General features: G+C 43.0%; 1 protein-coding gene across 1 annotated transcript in view; it reads left to right on the top strand.

The window, feature by feature from the left end:
- Positions 1 to 27008, top strand: part of LOC101954073 (cadherin-12) — a 326379-nt gene that overhangs the window by 254977 nt on the left and 44394 nt on the right. The window contains 2 exon segments of the mRNA XM_065584272.1: positions 18801 to 18848; positions 18851 to 18987. Coding sequence (XP_065440344.1) covers positions 18801 to 18848; positions 18851 to 18987 — 185 coding nt within the window.

Below are 27008 nucleotides of genomic sequence, written 5' to 3'. Positions count from 1 at the left end.
CAGTACACATTGTATTCCCAGAACATAAATGACAATTATTTACCAAATAGTGGTTAGAAGATCGATATTATTTGTATCTTGTAAAGATGGTGTTATTAGTCTATTCTTATTCAGTTAATGAAATACTGTTATTTTTCCCTACCTTCAGCTTTAAGTGCTGGCTGGCCATTAACAGCAGAATGTGTAGGTTTATTTTGAAATGTTTTATCATTGCAGGAGACTGTCTTCATTAATAATCATACCTTATATCAGTTGTTTTCTGGATAAAGGTATATACAAAAGTGCTTCATAGAAATTCAGCAACCTCTGGGTGGAAACATAGCAGTCATTATACCCAGCTTGCTTTCTGTGAGGAGTATGGAGAAATTATTCTGGGGTATTTAGGGAGATGGAATGAAAATTACCCAACTTAGACACATATCATAAACCAAAGTGAACTCCCTAGCCGCTGGGATATTGGCTATGCTTTGAAGCAGGAACAATAGAAACTTGAACCCAGGTCTCCTACATACCAATTGACTGCCCAAGCCACTGAGCTGTTCTAGGGTGCTTCTTAGTACTTCCCCTAGCTTGATCTGACCTGAGAAATGTTCTTCAAAACTGATACATTTACTCAAAACGTTCTGGGTGCTGACAAAATGGCAGTGGAAAAAAAGCATAATGCAAGTTTTGGTTTTTTTTCCAACCAGTTCTACTGATCACTTTTGAAAATCTGGCCACTTATTTGTCTACATGAGAACTAAGCAGTTATGGAAATCTGGCTCCAAATATATTGCTTCAGGCCACTTCTCAAAGAAAGGCATAGGAGAAGACCAGAGGGCAGAAAAAACACTGCAAGTGATCCCTTCAGTGTTTTCTATTGAGTTCTCTGCAGATTCTTATTTGTTTTTTGAGTGATTGCACATGTCCATTCCACTGTAGGTATGTGCCTGAGGAGTACACAGTTGTCAGAGAACTTTTTTCCCCCAGCAGTATCTGTTGGGATGGCTCAAGTGCCTTCTGCCACTGCACATCTTCCCTGAATCCTCAGTTCCTTACCACCCATGACTGTTGTTGGAGCGCTTCCCATCTTGATACTGAAAGTTTTTCCCCTCACTCTGCATATAGATCATATGTTCTCCCAGTAGCTAGTTAGGTATCAAGTATAGTGAATGTTAGATTTCAGATTTTGGACCAAATTTTAATCTTTGTACTGGGACTGGAGCCATGCCTCACTCTGGGGCTTCAGTCCTGCCAATTGTTTGCCAGCTGATGTCAGTCAGGAACTCACAACTCAGCTGCCTAGAATGTTTGGGGAAGTCCCACAGTGACAAGTGTCACAACTGTAAAGGATTTAAGCCTTGCAGTGAGATTTAAGTGTCTCCTTATGGAGGCAGCACTCCGCCCTCCACCAGAGCCATCGGCTTCAGAGCATACTCCCTTTGGCACTTCATTGTATGGCTCCAATACTGAAGAAAAGACACGGATCTTCCAAAGAGTCAGTCCCCCATTTAGCAAGATCATTGGTACCAAAGCCATCTAGCGGTAAAGACTCTGGGAGAGACTCCTGAGGAGAAATGTTCATCAGACTTGACTCCGGAACCTGTGCCAGGGCATTGAGACCAACACCTGAAGTTCCTATGCAAAGACATCAAACTCAAAACCCAATTCTGGGTACTGACAACAATGGATGCATATGCAGCTGCTGGAGAACTACTCAACTTTTTGATACCAGTGTCTTCATGGGAGCAGGAAGGGTTTCAGCCAATACCAGTGACTGTTTCCTACACTAGCTCCTCAGAGCATATGGTATCAATACCCTCTACACTTCTGATATCAAATAGGCTGGTAAAATCCAGAGGCAAACCACTGTTAATATCTCTGGTATGGCCAACCCCAGTCTCAGCTCTTTCCTGTCCACACAGGATCTGCTCTACTATTATCACATTACTTTGAGTTATCTTCTTTGGACTTGGAGATGGGGGTCTTGTGTGTTCCATGTGAGATGGGATGCATTACCTCCATCATAGCCTTGGGGTCAGTCCCAGGAGTGGGCATCTCTCAATATCACCCAGTTTCAACCTGCCATATCAGGGCCCTTCTTAACAGATTCCAGACTGGGCCAGGGTTCTGTGCAGCCAACCAGCACCATCGGGGTCTTTGAGACAATCCAAGCGGCAGCTATGGCACAGATTAAATAATGATTAAATACACATTGTGGAGGAGTGCCCGCTAACCAAATTCAGTGGTGGGCTATGAGAGCTCCATTTGGCCACTAAAAACCCTGTTGCTGGGCTCAGCAAAAACTAGATATTTTTTATCTATGGGGCAATGGTCTGCGCAAGTATAGGGCCCACCACCACCATGTCAGTGGCCCTTGTGGACACTTTGAAGTGACCCTCCCCCTGCTAGAACTTCCCCTCACCTACGAGTTGACTTCCTAAAGGATGAACCAAGATTATCAGCACCACAGACATTATCCTCAACAACTTGGTGTGTCTTCATCCTTATCTCCAGATGAAACTGTAGAGATGGTGAGCGATTCACTGCCACCAGAGGATTACAAGAACTCACCAAGAACTGCCTAAAAGGGTAACCTCAGTGTTATACATTCAGGTGCATGAGATCTGCAAGAAATCCCACATGCTAGTGAGCATATTAGCTTTGACAGGGCCCTCCAGTGTAGCACTTCTGATTAATGAAGCAATTCTCGAGCTGATCAAAACACCCTGGCAGATCCCTCCTTCCTACAGCAAAATGGTCAGAGAGGAGATACTATGTCCCTTTTAAGGGTTTTGAATACCTCTACTCTCACCATCCCTCAGGCTCTTTGGTGGTGGCAGCAGCTAACAAGCAGGAGAGGCAGGGGTACCAAGCATCGACACTGAAGGGGAAGGAGTCAAAGAAACTTCACTTGTTTGGTTGTAAACTTTATTCAAGGGGACGGCTGCAACTTAGAATTGCTAACCAGCAAACTCTTATTCACGATGACTTCACTTTGTGTAAAAACATCATGAAGTTTAAAGACAGGTTACTGGAAGTATCTATCAGGAATTCAGTATGATGGTGGAAGAGGGCTAGCTAGTGGCCAGAACAGTTTGGACATGGCAGACTTAGGAGCTCAATCCATGTTATCTGCCATATCTATGGGGAGATGTTCATAGCTGTAGTTTTCCAATCTCCCTTCTGAAGTACAGCAGACCATCCAAGATCTGTCCTTTGAAGGTCCCTCCTTTCTGGAAAGATGGATGATTGGCTACTTGCCTGTAAGATTCCAGGGCAACTCTGAAGTCACTTGGAATCTATACATCAGGGACAAAGAGGAAGCCATTCCAGCCCCAGCAGGCTCACCGATATCAGAACTTTATACCTTGGCCTATAGCTCGTCAAGAAAAAGGGGCAGGAATGATAGGTGACGACCACCTCCCCCTCCTCTGCAATAGAAGGTTCCTCTAAAACAGCAGCCCAAACTAAACAGACTCCAACAAGAGACTGCTGAGCTGGAATTGATATGCAAACTAGACAATCAACTCAGGATTGAATAAGGACTGGGAATGGCTGAGCCATTACAAACATTGAATCTCTCTCCCCTTGTAAATATTCTCACACTTATCATCAAACTGTCTGTACTGGGCTAGCTTGATTATCACTTCAAAAGTTTCTCTTACTTAATTGGCCTCTCAGAGTTGGTAAGACAACTCCCACCTGTTCATGCTCTCTGTATGTGTATATATATATATATCCTCAATATTTATTCCACTCTATTTGCATCCGAAGAAGTGGGCTGTAGTCCACAAAAGCTGATACTCTAATAAATTTGTTAGTCTCTAAGGTGCCACAAGTACTCCTTTTTTTGCAAACTAAACATGTTTGTCGAGGGCAATATACCAGTTCCTACACACCTCTCTGTTCCTACCCAAATGTTTTCCAATTGTCTATCTCAATTCCTCTGTGCTTGGACTCACATCACATTGGATCGAGGGTTCCTAACCACAGTTGATCTGGGATATGCCCTAAATTTGTTTTTTTCTTCCCTTCCCATCCCCTTCCATGTCCCTCTTCAGGGACCACTCTCATGACACCATTCTTCAGTGGTCGGTCCAATCTCACCTTCTAGAGGGAGTGTAATAGATGGTTTGGAGGGCTGGGTGGCCTAGTGGTTAGAGGGCTTGGCTCTCAGCCCTGGCATGGTTGAGGAGACTCTTTAAGGCCAGGGGCGTATGGAGACCCAGGCCCTCCCTCTCCACTAGGTCCCAGCCGAGGGCCCTGTGTACATCAACACCTTGCTGGAGTCCCTGCTGTTCAGGAGTCAGAATCTGCTGCCCTGGGTTACTCCCTACCAGTCCTTTCAGTCTGAGGCGTGGCCCTCCATGGGTGCTGGAACAATTTTTATAGTGGGGGTGCTAATGATTGAAACCATGTATTTGGTATTTGTTATTACTACTCCAATCAGGGGGTGTGGCAACACCCCTAGTTCCAGCACCACTGGGCCTTTCTATTCCAGTTTTCTTGGTGGCTTCCTTACTGTAGAGTCCCATCTTCGGTGGCATTGTGTCGTGGTCCCAAGCTCCTTCAGGTGGGGCAGCCACCAGTTGGTGAGGGTGAGCCCTACAATGTCTCTGGGGTTCACTCATTCACTTGCCTCCGGTGCTGGAGGTTCCTTTACAGTCTCCTTTGGCTGCGGAGACAGTACTTACTCCCAGATAGCTGTCCTGGCTAGCCATCCTTTCCCCCAGGTAGGGAGACAGCCAACTCCGGGCCAAATAGAAATTTTCCCCCTATCTGGTTTCAACAAAAATGTGCCTCTTCAGTGCAAGCTTCCATCAACATCAAGGTCTGACAGTAAGTTGTATTAAAGTACATTTGGTATGGAAGGTGGCCCTTCCACCCTTTTCCCCCCCCTCAATCCCATAGCTATCAGATTTCTAAAAGTGTTAAATTTGTTATAGCCACAGATGCAAAACCTGTTTCCCCATGTGATCTCAGCCTGGTACTAACATTAATGGGGTCACCATTTGAATCTCTTGCTGCTTGCTCCCTACTGCACCCCTCTATGGATGTGGGTGAGTTGAGAGCTTTTGTCTCAGAGCCTAATTCTACAGTTTCATAAGAATAATGTTTACCTCTGCCCTCACCCAACATTCTTGACAAAGATTGCTTCCAGTTTCCACATTAACCAGGTAATGTATTTGCCAGCTTTTTTCCTGAATCCTCACATTCATTGGATGTGAGAAAAGCTTTAGTCTTCTACTTGGACCACACCAGGTCTTTTTTAAACCCTCATCTCAGTTATTTGTCACAGTTGAGGCAGGGTGAAAGGCCAACCAGTTTCTACTCAGAGGGTTTCCACCTGGATTTCTTCTTGAGTTTGAGCTACCAGTTAGTTCATGTCATGCCACCTCTTAGAGCAGGGATCGGCAGCCTTTGGCACACGGCCTGTTAAGGAAATCTGCTGGCGAGCTGGGACGGTTTGTTTACCTGCAGCATCCACAGGTTCAGCTGATCACAGCTCCCAGTGGCCATGATTCACCGTTCCAGGCCAATGAGGGCTGTGGGAAGGAGCGTGGGCCGAGGGATGTGCTGGCTGCCACTTTCCACAGCCCCCATTGGTCTGGAACGGTGAACCACAGTGAGTGGGAGCTGAGATCGTCCGAACCTGTGGATGCTGTAGGTAAACAAACCATCCCAGCTCGCCAGTGGATTTCCTTAATGGGCCGCGTGCCAAAGGCTGCTGATCCCTGTCTTAGAGTGTTGGCCCATTCAACAAGAGCACAAGCAGAGTTAGCAACTTTCTTCGAACAAGTACCTATTTGAGATATTTGCCAAGCTGTGACTTGGTTGTCAGTTTACACTTTTGCTGTTCATTATTCCATTTCCCATCAGTTCAGGAACACTGCCAGTCTTGGATGTGTTGTTCCACAATCGCTGTTCAGATAGACTACGAGCCCACCTCCATGGTAATCTACTTGAGAGTCACCTGCACTGGAATGAATATGTTCAGTCACTGAAGAAAAACAGCTACCTACCTTTCCTTGATTGTTGTTCTTCGAGATGTGTTGCACATGTCCAATCCATGACTTGCAATCCTTCCCTTCTGGTTAGAAGGAACAGGGAGGATTGACAAGTGCAGCTCCATCCTCTCATACCTGCATGTGGTGGCATGCAACAGCAAAGCGTATTGAAGCTGCCCTGACAGGTACCACTGATGGAAAAAATTTCTCCAACAACTGTACACCTACAGTGGAATGGACATGTGCAACATACCTCAAAGAACAATAGTTACAGAAAGGTAGGTAACTTTTTTCCTCTTTCGGTGACTTACACAGCAAGTTTGTACAGTATACAAAAGGTGGTGGCCAATATTTTCAAAGGAAGGTGTTTAAATCCATGTTTAGGCACCTAAATAGGTGCTTTGACTTTCAAAAGGGCTGAGCCCCTACAGCTCTCATTGGCTTCAGTGGGAATTGCAGAAACTCACCTTTTCACACAAGTTTGAAAAATTTTCATCATTGTCAGTAAACTGATCAATTTTGTTATGGAAGTCAGAATGAACAAATGTGAAATCCCACCATCCCAATTTTAGAGTTATTTTTCTGACTAGAACTCATTTTTAAAGTGAAAATCTGCAGAGAAAATTAGCCTAAAGAAACTGCATATAGAAAAGTCATAACGTAAGCAGGGTTAACTACATTTTGTATTTGTAATCATATATATATGGATAATCTAGATACATCTTAAATCTTTTCTGTTTCAGACCCTGCGCACACAGTTTGCTGAAAAGAAGTGGACATTTCTCCATAGTAGAAACGGACTGTAGAATTGTGCGTAATGGGGATGTGCAAGTTATGGTTCCATAATAAACATTCTTGTGAGCAATACAAGTGTGGGATATCAGGAAAAGAATATTAAAAGATGATGGGTTAATAAAATTTTGTTATTTGTGGTTCTGTAATGATGGTGAAAGTATGAAAAGTGCTTGCACAAGATGTTAAGAAGCAATGTATTGAAATATTAATCAGAGCATCAGAAATTCCATGTCCTATCCCAGGCAATATATTTTTATCACTTCGGTGGTCTCAGATACCATACTGTTTAAGTTCTAGAGAAGGGATAAAGAATATTGTGTTTTTCCCCCCCATGGTAGTATAGTTGACTCCCCAGCAACAAAGCAATTTTTCCATTTTTTTATGAAATGGTTTGAAACAAGGTTGGTTACTTTTGAGCATAATCTTTATTGTGTCTATGAAGCACCATACATCTTTATGGTGCTTTATACATATTATAGAAATTCTTACATGGAAATGTTTGATTAAAATCTTTAAAATTAACAGAAAACAAATTAGCCATATTGTTAGCATTTGTGCTTAACTTCCATATGCATGGTGTCCCTAGCTTCTGTTTGCCAGAGGGTGGAGATTGACGACAGGAGAGAGATCATTACTTGTTAGGTTCACTCCCTCTGGGACACCTGGCATTGGCCACTGTCAGTAGACAGGATACTGGGCTAGATGGACTTTTGGTCTGATCCAGTATCACCATTCTTATGTTCCAAAATCTCTGGTGTAAACTATGTCAATGGAAGGCATTATGTTTTCCCATTTAAGAGAGAAAATACATATTTTTTTAGTTTAGATGGCTTTTATTTCAGATTGTGAAAAAAAAACTAAAAAAAAAGGGGGCTAGTCCAAAGCCCATTGAAGTCAGTGAGAGTCTTCTGTAGACTTCAGTGGACTCTTTCAAAGTGCTAAACAAGTATTAATTAACATTATCCTCCCATGACCCTTCTGAATCAGGTAATCATTACTGCTGTTCTTAGTGTACACTTATTTAAGAGATTATGTGTTTTTTATCCCTTTACCCTTACCTGTTTATTTGCATACTTTAAATGCTTTGCTTTTTTATCCTATAATGTTAATTGGTATAAACGGGTTATTAACTCCAAAGTTAGGTAATGAACTTAGGAAAAAACAATCATAATTTTAAGCTATGAATTATCCCCATTTTCCAAGTGAGGAAAACTGACACACGGTGATTAACTATGGTATGTGCTACATTGTGCAGAACAGAGAATCAATTTCAGGAGTTCCCATTGTCCATTAGACCACTCTCCCATATGGCTTACCTTACCAGAGAAATATTTTGCTATAGGCAAAAATATTGACCAGATTTTCAAAAACAGTTTTCAAAATTATGCCTGAAAAACCTGTGTAGAAATCAGGCAATTGCACAGGGCACCATCTTTCCTGTATCATTTAAGGCAATAGTCTAGTTTTAAGTGGCTAATTTGCCCTCTTCTCAGGCAGCACAGATCCACAATTTGGGGGAACTGCTTCTCACCTGTTAAAAGCTGTACTTCAGAATCAATTTTCAGTGCATAACAACTTAATTGAACTTACTATTGTGAGAATATGTTGTATTGTTCATGTGTGTGTTAGTAAATGGTGCTTTTGGTATTAAATAGCTATATACACACACGTTCCTCTTTTCATAGCATTAGTGTAATGGCTCCCATGCAGAAAAGCACTCCCTTCCCATCCTCCCCAGGTAGTCCATGAAGTCACTGAGCAAAAGCTCATACAAAGGTAATGATACCAGCAGGCCAGATAAGCCTAGTTCCATAGTTTCAGGCCTCAGCCTTCCTCCTGCAGGCCCTTCCTTCCCCTCCCATCTGCCCACCCCATGGAAGTTTAGATAAATGGGCCTTGAATCTAAACATTAAATTTGGTTTTGTAAAACTAAAACCAGGCTGACAAAAGTTTGGTGAACTCAATACCACTCTTGTCTTTGTCTTCTGACTTTATTTCAAAGATACCTCAATATCTGCAGGGGAAATGCAGTAAGGCATCAGTTAAGAACAGTGTATAGGCCTGTTTCTATCTTTCAGCACATAAGGAGCCCCAATAGTCAATTGGACTCCTAGATCCTGCAGTCCTTGTTCTGGCACAATTCCCATGAACTGCAATTGATGTTTTTTTTTTTTCCCCCTAAGAAAGCTCTTCAAGACAAAGTCCTATGAGGGGGAGATTGTAATAGTAGTGAGCAACTATTCCCATAAGTACCAGGAATAGCTACTTAAACAATATTATCACAACTGATTAAAAAAAGGGGAATTGTGCCCACTATGTAAGTGCCAAGTAATTATTTTATTTTACCTTTTACATTTGTCAGTACAACAAACTATATTAGACTACAGGCAAGTAATCAAACACTGACCATCCTTCTTGGATTCTCCTTAAGGCAAATATCACCTCAAAAAACTTGCCCAAACATCTGATGCCATTGTGGATAGAATAATTGAGATGTCTTGGTGGGTTAAGATAACAAGAAGCACAATATTTGTTTTCATTTTATTTTTCAAGGGATGGTTCTCTTCAATTTTGAACATTAGCATTTCAAGGTTCGTAATAAACTGAAAATTCTGCCAAACAAACATACAACCTTCCTCCCACAACAACATATGAGATCTGGATCAAAGAGAAAGCTACAGTAGGAATGATATGTTGTTAGGTTGTCTATTACATGGCATTAATAGTGAGCAAACAGTGCTTTAGATGTTACTTTTTAAAAGAAAAGCTAAAAAATATATAGCTGATGAAACATCAGGAAAGGATAATTTTACACACATAAAAGCACTTTTGTGGACGACTAGAGGCACAGAGGTTTGTTAATGAGATTTATAGCCATTATGCTGAAAGACAGTATGGATCCTGCCCCTGTTGTTAGAGACTTGGATATAATACCAAGTAATGGCTGTTTGCTGGTCTTTGTGAAATGAAATTGTGATCTCAGGCCATTGCTCTTATCATAGCTGACAACTTTTCTGGCAGGCATACCAAGGATTGACTGGGCATAAAGGCTCTGATCCAAGTCCAGACTAGAAATCAATGGAGACACATCCACTAACTCCAGGTATAGAAAAATATTTGTGGTGAAAACCAATACACATCAGAACTCACCTAGTTTTGGGCCTCAGAAAGTGAAGCTTAACCCAACTGAGCCGAAAGAGTTGCACACCTGGGCTGAGTTTCAGTCAAATATCACTGTTCTCTCCTCACTCACACAGCTCTGTCCCTCTCCCAAAGATATCTGGGATCCCATCCCTTGCTTTTGAAGCTTTATGGGTGGGATGTAGCAGGTGGTTGTATTCTCATCCCTCACCTTGGCCTTGTCAGTGTCTTCGGGGGCCAGCTGAGAGTCTTCATTAGCCTTTAGGCCTGAGATCTTCAGTGGTATCACGATTGCCCCAGGGCTGCCCAGAGGATTCAGGGGGAATGGAGCAAAGCAATTTCAGGGCCCCTTCCATAAAAAAAAGTTGCAATACTATATTCGCGTGGGGGCCCCTGTGAGGCCTGGGGCAAATTGCACCACTTGCCGCCCCACCCCACCCCCCAGGCGGCCCTGGGAAAAATAAACATTTAAAAACCTTCCATATCTCGGCACAAACTTCTTTTCAAGTCACCTTTACAAGGTATCACTGGTTCTCAGCATCAGCTAGTGCTAAAAGGCACTAAAGCTCATTAAAAGGGTTGGACAAATATTTTCTGTTAAACTATTTTGAATTGAAAACTAGGGATTTTTAAAAAGCAGAAAAAATCATGGACAAGGTCTGCTTCTCTTCTAAATTTGTTGTGTTTTTTTTAATTGAAAAGCTGAAATTAGTCTGCCAAAACCTGAATATGGTTTGGGGTTTCAGAAGCGTGTGGCCAAATACTTGCTGCGTTTGATTATTTAAAGAAACAATACAAAAATTCTGCTTAAAAAAGTCCAAAACTTTTGAAACACCTCAGCTTGTGACCAAACGCCTGAGCCCATCCAGTCAGATTTTTCTGTGTTTCTGATATTCTGCTGGCTTCCTTGACTCATATCTGTCTCCATAACTTTGGGTTCATTTAGGTTAGAACATAAGAATGGCCATACTGGGTCAGACCAAAGGTCCATCCAGCCCAGTATCCTGTCTACCGACAGTGGCCAATGCTAAGTGCCCCAGAGGGAGTGAACCTAACAAGTAATGATCAAGTGATCTCTCTCCGGCCATCCATCTCCACTCTGACAAACAGAGGCTAGGGACACCATTCCTTACCCATCCTAGCTAATAGCCATTAATGGACTTAACCTCCATGAATTTATCTGTTTCCTCACAAACTGGAGACAGTTACTGTGGGTTTGTCTTTAGTATAGACTATGTACATACTCCACAAACTGAGCATTTGAGCTTGTTCCAGAATCTGAGATGAGCCTATGTTGTGAAAACTGAAGTGCTCAAAATAGCACATGCATGTGAATGGACACAGGGTGCTAAAATTAAATTAACCCAGGGGTTCTCAAACTGGGGGTCGGGACCCCTCAGGGAGTCACAAGGTTATTACTGGGGGTTGTGAGCTGTCAGCCTCCACCTCAAACCCTGCTTTGCCTCCAGCATTTATAATAGTGTTAAATATATAAAAAAGTGTTTTTAATTTATAAGGGGGGGTCACACTCAGGTTTCCTGTGTGAAAGGGGCCACCAGTACAAAAGTTTGAGAACCACTCAATTAACCCCTCTGGAGCCTCAGGGAATGCAGGGGAGGGGGCCTCCCTTGGTATGGTTGGGAAGGAGGTAGGTGGTATAGTATATTGCTCTTCTCATGTGATCCCTCCCCCATGGCTCTCTTGGCTCTATCACTAAATCTGTTAATCTAAAGAGGCTAATTTTAAATGAAGCTACCCTCTCCTGACATGAATCTCCCTATGGCACTGAAATTAAATGTAGATTATAATTTGGCATTTGAGAAGTGAAAGGGATGGTAGCCCTAAGGGAAAAGGTAACAGCTTGGCTCTTTGTGTTAAATAGTTATCTGCAAGCCTCAAACTGCTGAATGAGCTGTAGGGCAGGCTGTGCCTCCCCAAACAGCCTGGCCCTGCCCCCTCTATGACCCCCACCCACTTCATGCCCCCAACTGCCTCCCTCAGAATCCCTGACCCATCCTGCTCCTTGTCCCTTGACCATCCCCCCTCCCCCCCCCCCCCCGAGACTCCCCCAACCACCACCCTGGGACCCCACCCCGCTCCCTGTCCCCTGACTGCCCTGATCCCTATCCACCCCCCCCCCCCGCTGAGTCCTGACAGACCCCCTGACCGCCCATGATCCCTGTCCCCTGACCACCCACAGAACCTCTGCCCCCTCCCTGTCCCCGGGACTCCCTGCCCCTTATCCAACCCCTCTGGCCCCAGCCCCCTTACCATGATGCTTACCCCCACCTCTCCCCTCTCCCGGAGCCTCAGCTCGCCGCATCCAGGAGCGGCCCTGGACAGCGCTGCAGCGGCGTGGCTCCAACAGGACCTGAGCTCCCGCCACTTGGCTGCAGCTCGCAGCCCCGCCCCCTTACCACGCAGCTCTGAGCAGGAGGAGCTCAGTCCCCGCTGGAGCCATGCCGCTGCAGTGCTGTCCAGGGCCGCTCCTGGACACGACGTGCTGAGGTGCCGGGGGATGAGGGAAGGCGGAGGGAGCCCCTGACATTCTTGTGGGGGGCCTGGGGCAAATTCCCCCTCTTGCCTCCCCCCCTCAGCAGCCCTGGATTGCCCTGACCCCCCCCCCCCCTTTCCATGAATACTGCAAATACCTCCTCAGTCTGCCATTCTCCTGCATACTCACAACATAGACTAAGAACTGGGTAGGTTGCCAATTTGTTTTATTGATAGCTGTGGTGTAGAAAACCATTTTGCCTTTCTTTGTGCCTGCAGCCTGAGACATTCCTGAACTCCTTGCATCGTAACTAGAGAATCACTGTTTTTGGCTATTTACTTCTGTGGGGTGTAGGCTGAGTTTCAAGCCAACTCAGCTGAGATTGACAGTTTATATAGATCTGTGATTAGACACACTAACTTTGATTTGCAAAGTCCACCAACATTGAATCTAATTGATCTCACACCAGTCTTACAAGTCTCAGCCAGGTTAGGGTTGAGGGATGTTGATAGGGTGCTATAGTGAAACCTGCACTCTCACTGGCCTTACTACAGAGGATTTGTCCTGTGGCTAAATCATACCACTTCATGTCTATACTTGGCTAAATGTGACCAAACGGAGAAATAGCTAAAAACTGACCTAGTGCTGATTGAGAATAGAAAGGTATTGATCTGCTGTATCTCTGGTAGTTCCCCATAATCACCTGCCCTTTACAAAAGTCAGCACCTATCTCTGATTACATGTACCAAGTCGTATACAAAAGCATTTCTTGCTAAATCTGTATGTTTAGCTACTTTATAGAACAGGCATATGCTGAATTTTTGCACTGCCACTCTCTACACAAGGCCCAGACATTCACCTCTCCCCTCCCACACTGCTACTGGTAAAAACAAAACAAAACAAAAAAAAACCCAGGAAATCAGATTGCTCTGAAATCAGCATGTTTCTCCTGTCAGTCCCTATTCTCCATGGCCCTGGGAGACTGTCCATTTGTGACAAATGTTTCTGCAGTGTAACTAGTTTCTGCATAAGCTTGTTTGTCCTGTTTGTCCCATGTTTCATTTTGGCTCTGGAGGACCACAGAAGGTTTCCAGAGTGTTAGGGAATAGGCTGAACAGACTGCTAATCCAGGTTGATTTCAATATAGTGGTGCAGTGAATACATGCAGGACTGTATTCAGGTAGAACTGAAAATAACAATTTACCAAAAGAAAGGTGTCACAGCAAATCCATTACAGTGGAACATTATAATCTAAAGGCAGGCCAGATCTCTCCCTGAATGGTCATTCTGGTCTTTTTCACAAGCAGTCCTTATTATCCAATATTAATTCACATTTTTCTTTACGAAGAAGAATTTGAGGGAAAAAAATGGGAAGTTTTGTTTTCATAAGTTACTCTGTTGATGCTTTTTTCCTGTGTTCTCAGAAATCTACATTATTTGTGTTCACTGTTTTTACTTTAGAAGTATGTTCTCAAGGTAGCACCATTAAGCGCTTCCACATGCTATGAAGGTACTATTATGGGAGCATGATGGAAGTGTGGTTACATAGTACATCTTCAGGGATCTGACTCTGATAGAGTTGAAGATTGCTTCCGATTTCAGATTAATCTGAATGACCCTAGCTTTACTGCTGTTATACTTCTGTAACTGATAAAATGTCAGGTCACTGAAAATAAACAGATGTAGCCTAAACAATCTGAAATGAGTAATGTAGAGTTTCTTTGACTCCATATAAGTCCCATGCACTTCACAACCAGGCACAATATTTTATCAAGAAATGTTTTGTTCTTAATGAATCTGAGTGCTTTTCAGATCACTAAGAATATATCTACTAGGGAAAGGGGAGGAAATTCAGTCTCTTGTGTTCCTTTGCTTTATGGTTGTTAAAATTGTGGATGTACAGAGCAATGCTACAACAATGATTTTTGTGATGTTTTCCCCAAATATTTATGGGGAATACTCAGACAGAGTTAAAGCTAAGTGGGGACACAATAAATAAAACCCTGTTGGTCGATGTCCAGTTTCTCTTTTCTTTTAGCAATAACTTTCCACGTGGAGCTCAAATCTCATTAACTAATCATAAGATTTGTGATTGTACCTCCTGTACACCACTTACAAAATTTACTCCTTAATCTAAATCAATGAGGTACCACTAAGAAATAGCTGAGCCTAGTCTGACTTGACATTTCTTGTTATTCGCCTCAATTTTTTTTCTTGCTGAAAAGCAAATTTCAGCATGTTACGTCAAAAGGGAAAATAGTGAAAAAGTATCTGAGCAATCTTTTACTACTTAGTTCATGCATACTACAAAGCCATACAGGTAATGTATCAAATGGGGATGCTGACCCAACTAATTTTTAGGCAGACTGTGTCCTCACATCCACGCCTCCTGAGAGGGAGGGAGAAGGCAGGCAGTGTGAAATTACACAGTACCCCCTCAACTAGGCCAGCAAATAATGCATGTACCACAGTGCAGATATGAATAATTACTGGTGTGTTGCTAACTCACAAGAGAGCAAAGGTTTGTTCCTAATCTAGTAGTGCTGATGGAATCCCTTGAGAATTTTTCTCTTTGCAAAATTTTGCAAAGCTGAATAAGTTGACACCAAATGTACTGTGCAGTTAAACAGCAAGAAGGTGGCTCTCCTGCAACCCCAAGCAGGAAGCCCTCCAGCTTCTCTCAATACTGTGAATGTCTCCTGTCCTGCCTTTAGGTGGGCTATGAATTCACCCAGCCCTTTCCAGTCAAGAATGACTGAACCACTGCCTTGGTGAAGTCTTCCATAGGTCTCCATCATATGTAGTCTAAGCTGCCTATGTTGACACTTTTTTTTTTTTTAAATTAAAGGTTTGTAGGTTTGGTCTAATCTATCTATATGTAAAGAGCAATATATGACAAACTTTGATAAGCCAAAGGAAAAACAGTGGGAGAGTTGCAAGACGGTGATCCAGCGCAATTAGAGTCCAGCACCTTCCCGGTTTGGTTGAGCGTCAGGGGAGTGATAATGTGAACCAGGCCAATATGCATTTTGCAATATGCCTAAAGTTGCAAATTAGTTTCAGTAGACATATTGTAGTATCATGATATATGATTGAATCTTAGTGCCAGCAACTCAAAAGAGCTCTGAGACCCTATTCTTTATGCATAGAGAGGAGCTTGGCTTCACTAAAATGTATTACCACTAGGATCCCCGCCTCTCCAGCACTCTCCTGGACCCAGAACCATGCAGTGGAACCCTCACCACACCCCCAGTCTAGGAGCAATGCCCCAGCCATGCATCCCTGTGGAAAAATTGCAGAGAGAATCGACCCTGAGACTACAACTGGTTGGATCACAAGCAGCCAGAACAGGGACCTTTAGACATTATTCAGAGAACTTTTAATAGTTTTAAGTGGACTTTATCTGCCCTGTGCTGATTGGCTGTTTGCTCCAACCCTCTTCCTTCCCATCTCCAACGGTCTCTTACACCTGAGCTTCACTCCACACCTTTCCCTCTTCTCCCCTGGCCACTCCCTCACCCTTTTCTTCCCATCCTTTTCTTTTCATTTAGCTGGTCTCCTTCCTAGCTTAACTCTCCTCCCTACCCCAAAAAATCATTTCACTAACATGATATTTGTCACCATCTCAGTTCACTCTATGTGTTATACCCCATCCCCCACTCTGGGTCTAGATGGTAATATAGATTGTAAGTTCCTCAGGGCAGGGACATCTACTACTCTGTGTTTGTGCAGTGCCTAGGATCACTATAGTGGCCCTTAGGCTGCTGCATTTTCATGCTTTTTAATACTTAAGCACTATCGTAATAAACACAAAAGCCAAAACTTGTTTTGGTTTTGTTGAAAGGTCAATAATTAATAATAATAATGCAGGCAAGCTAAAGCTTAATGTTATAGACATTGTCTTCCTCTTCAGTCAAGCAGCAATGCCTTAAGGTAAGCCTCATTGTCCTGATTACTGGGCTACTTCTGTTGAAGTCAATGTCCAAACTCCATTGCTTTCAAGGGAAGCAAGATTAGGCCATTTGTTGGAGTGGAATTAATGCATTAAGAAGCCCCTTTTATGAAAGTTATATTAATTTTGATTTTGGCCTCAGTTCCAAGCCACCTTTTTATGTGAGAGCAAAGTTTACATAGGCATACACAAGTGGGTATAATTATGAATGAATATTGAAGTTTGATTCATGGTTGTCTGGTTTTTCAAATGAAAAAGAACATAAAAAGCCCTGGTGTGTACAATTGGAGCTTTAGAAGTCTGGCCTTAAAATTTTAGTAAGAACACCCTCTGGGTGGCTAATATTTTAATACCTGAAAGCTTTGTGTGTTTTGCTCTAGAAATTGCATAACTTATTGATAGGGCTGAATTGTATCAAAAATCCCAGAGCACTAACAGTAAATTTAGTAAGAGCCATACATGTGCTGGGACAGCTGCCTGATTTTGATAAGAATGTCCTCCTTATCTCACCATGGGGGCAACAACCATTCTACTCAGCACTCTCCACTCCTGGGAGTGCAACCCTAATCCCAGCCTGGACATGATGGTAGGGAACAGCTGAAGAGTCACTGCTACCTCCTGTGGGGCTGGGCCCAGGTCTTCGCTCCAGACATTGTAATCTAACAGGTGTGTGGGCTCAGGTTTGATCTGCCTCCCCATCCCTCCCTGTCATGACAGAGGGAGGCCAGGCCAAACCTGAGTGGTGATATGACCTGGTGCACCAGGTCACAGTGCCCAGAGTGGGAAGCTAGGCTGAGCACCATGGAACAGGGGCGGGAAAAGCATATGTTGCTATGGGGGTGAGTCACGGACAGAGAAAAATATCATGGAGAAATAGAAAAAAGTAAATCACACTATCTGACTTTTTCCCCCACTGTAACAAATCTGCTGTCCTATTTACTGGATATGGTACTCTACTGGTATTTAAAGTGACAGGGTCAAATCTTACTGCAGTTATATTTTTCCATTAGCCATCACTGTGAAATGGATGGATAAACTATCCAATTTTCCAACAAAACAAAATTTAGCTGTTGCAACATTATATTAAATATTCTTCCAGGTGTTGGCAGAAGTAAACAGCTCCAGGTTCCATTTTCTAAAGTGTCTGAACACTAATCCCGACCTCAGTCCTCCTTTGGCCATTGGAGTGGCTGATGTCTTTTAGATGTCATACATGTGCTGGAACTGCTCCCCAGCTCCTACTCATGGTTAGCTGCCCTGGATTGGAGAAGTTCAAGGATTCTAATAGGTCAGTGCTGTGGGGCTGGTTAGAGGCTCAACTAACTCATCTGGGGATGATTTCTATTTAATTGCTAGGTAGGGAGGCCCACCCCAGAATCACTTGGGTAGGCTACTGCTTTTTCTGAGGTTCAGACCAAGCTGCCTATCTCTGCTGCTGCTCCACACCGTCCATCCCTCAAAGGTGCCACCACCACTCTGAGCCATCTGTCACCATAGAACTGCTGCTGCTGCCGCCACTTGGCACCATCCACCACCTTGCAGCTACTGCCACTGCTGCCCCGTACCATCTGTTGCACCAAGCTGCCGCTACTGCCTGAAGTTGCCACCAGTCTGCACACTCCACAATACAGCAGGCTTGGCTCAGCTCTTAGAGATCATTGATATCTAGGACCTTGACAGAGCCCTTACCACTAGACAGGCTCTCCCAATAGCAGAAAACAGTCTTTCCTCCCTCTCTCTCCCTCCCACCCCCTCTGCTTTGTCCAGGCTCCTGACCCAATAGTGCCTGACAGCAGTGTCAGTTAGGGTGAGCCCAAGCATATTTAATATGAGTGTCATGACCTTTCATTTCCCAACAACCTCAATACCATGTTGTTGTCCCCCATACTCAAAATGTAACTGAATTTTAACCACAATGCACCAAACCATCACAAAACTGAAATGTAAATTGAGGCCTGGCCCTTTCCATCTACTCTTTGCTCTCCAACAGATGCCAGCTCTCCAACTCCCTTGCCAGTGGAGTCCCAGCTCTTAAGCACCTACTCCCATTTCACCAACAGACGATTGTACTGACCTCCTTTCAGTCTAAGTCTTCAGGCCACAGGGCTTACATTAATTAAAACATCTTCAATAGACTATTTAGTAATGCTCATAAACATGCACTAACTACAAATTAAAAGGGTCCAGCTATATAGACAGACTTAAAACATACAATTAAGCTCTCCAGGGTTTGTAAACCCATATTTGGGGTCTCTGGGAATTTAACTGTACCATGTTTAACTTGTCACACTACATGTCTTTTTCTAACCTGATTTTGTTGTGAGCACATCATCTTTACAAAGGCTGGTTTAGTTTGATACAGGATGCTTTTTCCTGATCAGGTGTATTGTGTTAACTCCAGAAATTATTGTTTAACGCTTTCTCTCAGGTATCTTCCATTTGAAAGTACCCGAGTCCTCCCTTGTTGGTTCAGCCATTGAAGAATCAGAGCTGTGGATCCTGACTTTGGGAAAAATGCAGAAATTGAATACAACATTGTCCCAGGAGATGGAGGGAATTTGTTTGACATCACTACAGATGAGAACACCCAGGAAGGGGTCATCAAACTGAAAAAGGTATTCATCTACTACAAATCTAGTGGCTGAAATTTGAAAGGATCATACAACTAAACATGATATGTGACATATAGGGGTGAAATCTTAGTACCATTGAAATCCATGGCAAAGATGGCAGGGACATCAGTGGAGCCAGAACTTCTCTTGTGTCACAGCCAACCAACAATGACCTATGGCACAGGAGTTTTATTTATGTACTAATTAGAGCTGGTCAGGAACCAACATTTCCATACTTCAGGATATTTTGACATTTAAAAAAAAATGTTCCAATTCAGAACATGAAAATTTGGAAAATATGTAATTCCAGGTTAATCAAAACATTTTGCTATGATTTTGACATTGCTTTACTTTATTAATTGATTCAAGATGAGTTTTATAGCCTCTTCCCAGTAAGGTTTCTACCCCTGCCTATGCCACATGTTTCTCCAAGCAGGTCTTCCACCTAGTTGGTGCAGAGAGCTTCTTCCAGATACTTCAACCATGGTGGTTTGCTCCCTACTGGTCTCTCTTCCATTATAATCTTTTGTTGACCTTAATCAAAGGACAAGGGTCACCTGCAGTTTATCACCCAATACCTGACTTTCATTTCAAGCTTTCATTTCCATACCTAATCATTTCCAGGACAGCCTTTTTTTCCCCCATCTTCATTTGCAAAAGTTTGGATATAATCTCTGTCATTTTTAACTGATGAATTATTGGAAAAATTACATCTCTCACTTTAGGAAAATTCTGATTACCCATTTGCCTGAGCAGATAGTTCAAAATGTAGCTGTTTTTTAGGTATCACACTTGTAAAAACACAGTGAGGGACACCAGATGCCAAGTCTGAACCAATAATGAGTATAAATGATTGATTGGAAAAAACAAATTTGAGCAGGCATAGTAGGCTTTAGATAAGATTAAATTCTCCCTGGCCCTGGGTTCTCTCTTAAGTCTCTACTATGCTTTGTCTGAGGGGAGGGAGAGAGGTTTGCACAATGGTGTAGCTTCAGAAATGCAGCTGCACCACAGTGTATACATACTGCACTTGTGCAAAAAAATTTGAAGCAGGGATAGGCAGCACTATTTGAAAATTTTTCCTGCACTGGAGCAACACATGCATACAAAGGTTTGCACTGATGCAACTGCACTAGTGGGGAAAAAAAAAGCCAGTGTAGATAACATCTTAAGTTGCTTCCATGTAGAGGTGGTCAACATTTTTTCTGTTGCAATGATTTTCTGATGAAAAGTGTCCCCTTTTCACAAAACTAAATTTTTCTGAGAAAGAATTTCTGTTTGACCCAAAACATTCAATTTTCAGTTTGTTTGGGGTTTTTTCGGGGGGGGGGGGGGGGGGGGGGGGGGGAGAGAATGTCAAGAAGAATAGCTCCCTGACTGCCCTTCTGTATGGCTCTTGGGAATTTCACTTTTGCAGCGAAATTGACAAAAGCTTTCCTGGAAGACTGCAAAGGCAAAGAGCCAGGCCACTCAGCCTCCTCACAAACACACACACACACCCGTCCTGGCACAGAGAAGCCTGCCATGTCTCTACCATCACTTCTGAAAGTCATAGGAGCCCAAGCTCTTACTAGGGGTTCGCTCCCAGCTTCACAGCAGGTTCCCAGAGAGCAGCTGAATGAAATTGACATTCTTGTTAATTTCCCTGCTACCCCAGAACCCTAGCCTCTAGGTTCTAACAACCCTGAGACCTCTGGCTAGAGCTAGGGTTCTCAGGGCTTTCAGGCTCCCTGCTGTGAATCTGGGAGCGAACCCCTAGTAAGAGCTTGGGCTCCTACGACTTTCAGAAGTGATGGTAGAGACATGGCAGATTTCATGACAGGGGTCATGAAACAGAAGTGTGTGTGTGGGGGGGGGGGGGGGGAGAGGGAGGGAGATTTCTGTCTCATGGGAATTAAAAACAACACCACCACCACCACAGATTAATTCTAATACAAAACAGACAAATTTCAAAAACAAAAATTTTTCCACAAACACCACTTTTTGGCCAAATTTACTTCGATACTGGCTTATGAGGAAGAGGTTAATGGCTCATTGAGCCACTCAAAAAATCATGGACACAGATAAATCCTCAGTCTGTTTGTTTTTGGTTTCCACACTGTTTTTGCTGTATTTACTTATTTTAGCTTTTGCATTGTCAGCCTTTACCTATTATCTTCTGAATGCATTTACAACAATAAAAACATCCTGTAAAGGGTTTGGACTCACCCCTGCGGCGCCTCCTGCTGGTCATCCAGGGAATTAGCTCACTAGCCTCTGGAGCGCCCTCTGCAGGCCGGTGTTCCGCCTTGTCCTCTGCGCTGGCCCTGTGTCCCTCCCAGGACCCCAGTGCCCCTTGCTCTGAGTGCTGCCCCCTGGCAATACCCATACACACTAGGTCTCCCCTCCCAGGGGAACCCCCACCCACTAACCCCACCTCACCTCAGGATAAGGCCACTGCCAGTCACCATCTAGCCCCCACTCTCTGGGGCAGACTGCAGTATAGGCCACTCATCATCAGCAAGGAGGGTTCGGACCTGCTGCCTTGGCCTAGCCCTGGGTTGCCCTCTGCTACCCCGAGTACCCCTTGGCCTATTACCAGGCCGCAGCCTGGGGCTATCCAGGCTGGAGCTCCCCAGCTCCTCAGCCTTTCCCCAGCCCTGCTCCACCCAGGTACCCTGTCTAGTTCCCTGCAGCCAGGCCCTTCTCTCTCTCTGCACTCAGAGAGAGACTCTTGAGTGCCTGGCTCCCAGCCTTCTTATACAGGCCAGCTGGGGCCTGATTGGGGCATGGCCCAGCTGTGGCTACTTCCCCAATCAGCCCAGTAGCTTTTCCCTTTGCCCCAGCCCTCTGCCAGGGCTGTTTTAAACCCCTCAGGCAGGAGCAGGGTAGCCACCCTGCTACACATCCCCACTGTAATATATTGGCCAATCAACGTTACTTAATGCAAGCAACAGAACTCTGGCACTGAATAGGAAAAAAATAAACAAACTAAAAAAACCCACCCAAAATCCCCTCTCAATCTTTGCCAGAAAAAGCCTGCAGCTAGAGATAGGCTTTGAAGGTCAAGAATTCTTGCTCTGTAGTATGAAGTAATGCAAAAGAAGTAATTCCAGTGTGCAGGGCTCTTTACTGAAGGATGCCTTTACATAGGCCCTGATCCTGCATTTTGCCCTTTGAATGATTTTACTCAAGTAAAATTCTGATTGATTCATCCCTTCGGACTTCAGTGGCTCGGGTGCTTAAAGATTCACAAGCTTAAAGTTGTGCTCCGATTTAGGTGCTTTACTGGAGGGAGTCATAAATAAGAGCAACATGATTTTCAGAGGTACGGAAAACCTCCTGCTCCCATAGTTGTCTGTTATAATAAGTGCACACATATGGTGTGACCAGGCAGTGAGATACACCCTCTATTTAGGGTCAGGAATGAGTATTTTAACTGGAATATTGTCCCAGTAAAAGGGTGCTAATATATTCCATGTTGAAGTTTGGCTTAGCATTGTTCCTATAAAATACAGCAGTTAGGCTCTTCATCTGCATTTTTTATGCAGACTTCTACCTGCTGATAGTGGGTGGGGGGAGAGAAAGAGGGCAGCAGCTGCAGCAGGTGTTACTGAGCATGCTCAGTACAAGCCAAACAAAAAATCTGCATTACCTCTGTCTGGGATACTAGTAGTTACTGTATTGTTATATGCACAATGAAATCCCTTGCAAACACACTAGCCTTTCATACTTGTTAGTCTTTAGACTAAGGAACATATTTTTAAAAGGACCATCACATAGCCTCTAAAATTATTCATGAATTTTATGAGCAACATTATTTATGTATTTTAAATCAAGACACTTATTTTGTGGACTTCCTTGGAATACCTGCATGATTAAAATTAAGCACAATTTCAACAGTTTTGCTGGATTCTGATCTAGGTCCTGATTTTCAGAGATGCTGAGCATTCACAACTCCCTTAGATATCTGCTATAATGTGTGTTATGCTCACTACGCATATAGTCAAGGGACTACTCACATGGGCCTAGTTGTTGTGAAGTTCAACATTAAAACTGTTCAAAGTACATTCTTAGACTCAACAGGACTACTTAAAATGCTTAAAGTTAGGTATATGCTTAAGTACTTTGCTAAATTTGGACCTATTAATGTGCAGGTTTGTCTAAGACTCCAGTAACTATTTGACTAAAAATCACAGTTTGCTCAGTACCACCACTTAACCAAAACAATTCTTGTCTGCTTGGAAAGCCAGTTTGCTTTCCCCTCTCTGCTTCCTGTATCATAGCCTATTAGCATCTCTGGATCACTGCTGTAGCTCAGCACTGAGCTGTATCAAAACACAGTCAAGCTATTTGTAAAGCTTGTTTTTATTTGTCATGAAAAGTTCCCAATGTTAGAACCTCTTATTCACCACATAAAGCTTTTCCTTTCAATTTCTATATGAAAATGAAACATGTCTTGCTGAACATGTCTTTGTAAATTTGTTTGAGTAAAAAGCTGTATTTGCTGGCAGAAATGACACATGCCAGGTTTTTCTCTTCAGTATTCCAAGTGAATTGACAAGGAGAGGGAGTTTCGTGCTTCTCTGGCACTAGATGTATTTTGTAAGCCAATGCTTTTCATATGGAATAAGTGCACATCTTAAATTTCAGAATGGATTTGCTGACCATTTAGCTTCAAGATATGATTCGGTGTATAAGCTTAGTTATTACAATGATCATTCTATAAACAAGAAACAGATTATGTTACATTCTGCAAGTCAGAGGCTCCTACTGGCATTTAGCACCACTGTGTGGTTGGTATAGGAATAGCTCCAAGGAAAATGAAAGCAATGAAGCTAAAAAGTGAGTGGGTGGGTGGGTGGATTCCTTATAGCTTAAAAACAACATCCTAATCAATCTGCTTTTTAAACGATTCATAAATATTAGTAGTTAGACATATTCATTTCTATGCACATAAATGTATCTTTGTTTCATAGATAGTGACTATCATTTTATAGAGAAATAAGGTGGGTGAGTTAATATGTTTTATTAGACCAACTGCTGTTGGTGAGAGAGACAAGCTTTCAAACTTACATAGGGCTCTTCTTCAGGTCTGGGAAATGTACTGAGGGCAAGTATACTCTACAAAATTAAGTCGACCTAAGTTACATCATTGTACAGCCCCCACAGTGACTGAAACGGTTTTACATGTCCACACTATGCTCCTTGTCTTGGCAGTGTGCGTCCTTACCAGGAATGCTTGCACCAATTTAATTTTCAGTGTGGGGCATTCTGGGATGGTTTCGGAAAGGCAGCAACAGTCAATGTAAACAACACAGTGTATACGCTGACACTGCATCAACCTAAGTACTGCAACTTAAGCACTACGCTTCTCGCGGTGGTGGATTTATAATGTCAGTGTAGCAGGTGAGTTACATCTGTGGGAGCTACATGTTAATGTTGATTCTTACCGAGTTAGGTCGACCTAACTCTATAGTGTAGACCAGGCCTCAGAATGTCACAGCTAAATACAAGATGGAACAGATTGTTTAGTCTGAGTAATTAAGACATAATCAAGGATTCTATTCAAGATGATGATTATCATCATGTTCCCATTATGCCTCTGATATTTAGGGCAGCGACAAAACTCCTGCACTCCTGTCTGTTTCTGGCAAGTCTTTCAATGGTTTCCCAGCTGTGCCCCAGTTTTTTCAGCTCGGCTTCCACAGCTCTTCACCATGTTGTTTTTGGGCAATCTCATTTTTGCTTGCCTTCAGGTGTCAATCTTAATGATGGAATCAGTTTCCATCCGAAGCACATGGCCAATCCATCTCCAACGCCTCCTGACAATGATGGTGCTCAGATCCTCTTGGCTGCACTGTGTCAATAAATCTTGGTTTGAGATTGTTCTGCGCCAAAAGATATGGAGGATTTTTCTGAGGCAGGTTTTATTGAATGAAGATAGTATGATATGTCTTACTTTCTCATTCCCCAGCATTCTGAAAGTAATGTTGAAAGTACGTTAAAGCTCTGATAAAGCTTGAGTTTGGTTTTGGTTTTTTATGTTCATGATTTCCAGACTGTATTTAAGCTCCTGAAGGTGATCCTGGATTTATTGATTGTGTTCCAGATGTCCTGGATTGTTCCACCATCCTAGCTGATGGTGCTGCATGGGTTTATGAATGCTTCTACATTGGTGAGAACATAATCCTCTATCCGTACTGGTGATTGTGAGGCAATATTAAAAGTCATGATATCTGACTTATTGCGGTTGATTTTCAGTCCAATTTGCTGGCTGAATGCATTGAGTCGAGTTGTTTTTTCTTATATATGGTGTTGGGTATGTGATAGGAGAGCAACATCATCTGCGAAGTCCAGGTCTTCAAGGGATGAGAAGGATGTCCATTTAATGCCTTTTGACATGTCTTCTGTTGTACACTGCATTACTCAGTTGATGGCAATGTTGAAGAGAATTACAGACATGACACAACCCTGATGTACTCCTGTTTTCACTTCAAAACTGAGCTCACTGTGATCAAAATTGCATGTAAAGTTGAAATAAAAGCTGGTCCTGTGAATGCTATCAAAAGCCTTCTATGATCTTACACAATACTTTGCTTGGCACAGATAAAAGTGTGATACCATGCCAGTTATCACTGAGATTTCCTTTCTTTGGTATCTTTACTATAACCCCATTGGTCCACTCATCCGGCACTTTTTCCCTTTCCCAGACTGATGTAAATAGAGGGGCCAGGATAGATGCTGCTAACTCAGGATTTACCTTGAACAATTCTCCATTCAAGTTATCCTTGCCAGGAGCTTTCCCATTTTGTAAGGATTTGATGGCTTGAATGATCTCTTCCTTAGTTGGGGTGTCTGTTTTGATATTAAGATCTTCTGCCTCCTGGATGTTTGTTTCCTCTTTAGGTGGCTCCCTGTTCAGCAATTCTTTGAAATGCTTCTGTCCAGCACATTTCTTGTTCTTTTTCTGTTGTTCATAGGTGGCCCTGTTTGTCCCTGATGAGAGTGTGTCTTGGTGTCTGCTGTTTATCACTGATAAGCCATGTCATTTTATAGATGGTTTCTTGTTCACCATGAGCAGCTGCATCCTCTGCTTGTGTTGCCAGCTAATCAATATAATGTTTGTCTGTTCTCACAAGGCATTTGATCTCCCAGTGCACCTTGCTATACTGCTCACAGTATTTGTCCTTTAGCTTCTGGGATTCTGTGTCTAAAACATTTTCTTCATGGTTCATCGGGTTTTTATGGTATTCCATATGCTGGGTGTAATCCATCCTTCCTTCTCATCTGCGTGTAGCCTAGACAGGCTTCACTGCATTGTGTATAAGTTATTACTTTGTCCCACTTCTTGTTCCTCCCTCATCTTCATTCCCCTCCTCTTCATCAAGGTCTGCAAGTGCTTGAAACCTGTTCTTTAACTGCAGAAAAAAGGCTTTCTGTATTTCAGGGGACTTTAGATTGTCAATGTCATAATGTCTATGCCCCTTGTTTGGTGGACCACACTTCTGAGTTTTAGGTTGATGGAGGCTGTCACCAGATGGTAGTCACTGACAACATCTGCTCCCCTTCTCACATCTGTCAGTGAGTGTTGCCATTTACCATGATATGGTCAATCTGGTTCTTATCTCTGCCATTTGGAGAACACCATGTCAGCTTGTGAATTTCATGATATTGAAATAGGGTTCTGCCGATGACTAGGTCATTCATATTACAGAAATCAACAAGCCTATCTCTGTTTTCATTCATGATGCCACATCCATGTCTTCCCATTGCTCTGTCTTTGTTTGTGTTGTCCTTAACCGACCTTGGCATTCAGGTCTCCCATGACGATAGTTAGGTCGTGGCACGGTAGTGTCTCTAACTCCACCTGTAATGTAAGGTAGAATTTGTCCTTTACTTCTCCATCACTGTCATTTGTCGGAGCATAGCATTGAATCAGTGTGATATTATTATGTTTCCCTTTCAGTCTGGCTCTCATAAGTCTTTTGCTGATGGACTTTCATTCAAGTTGGAATGCTTCACTTCCTTATTCAAAAGATTGG

The sequence above is a fragment of the Chrysemys picta genome, chromosome 2 (assembly GCF_011386835.1).
Source record: "Chrysemys picta bellii isolate R12L10 chromosome 2, ASM1138683v2, whole genome shotgun sequence".
In the NCBI taxonomy this organism is placed as follows: Eukaryota; Metazoa; Chordata; order Testudines; family Emydidae; genus Chrysemys; species Chrysemys picta.
The sequence above is the reverse complement of the archived record's forward strand: the minus strand, read 5'-3'. Positions and strand labels throughout refer to the sequence as shown.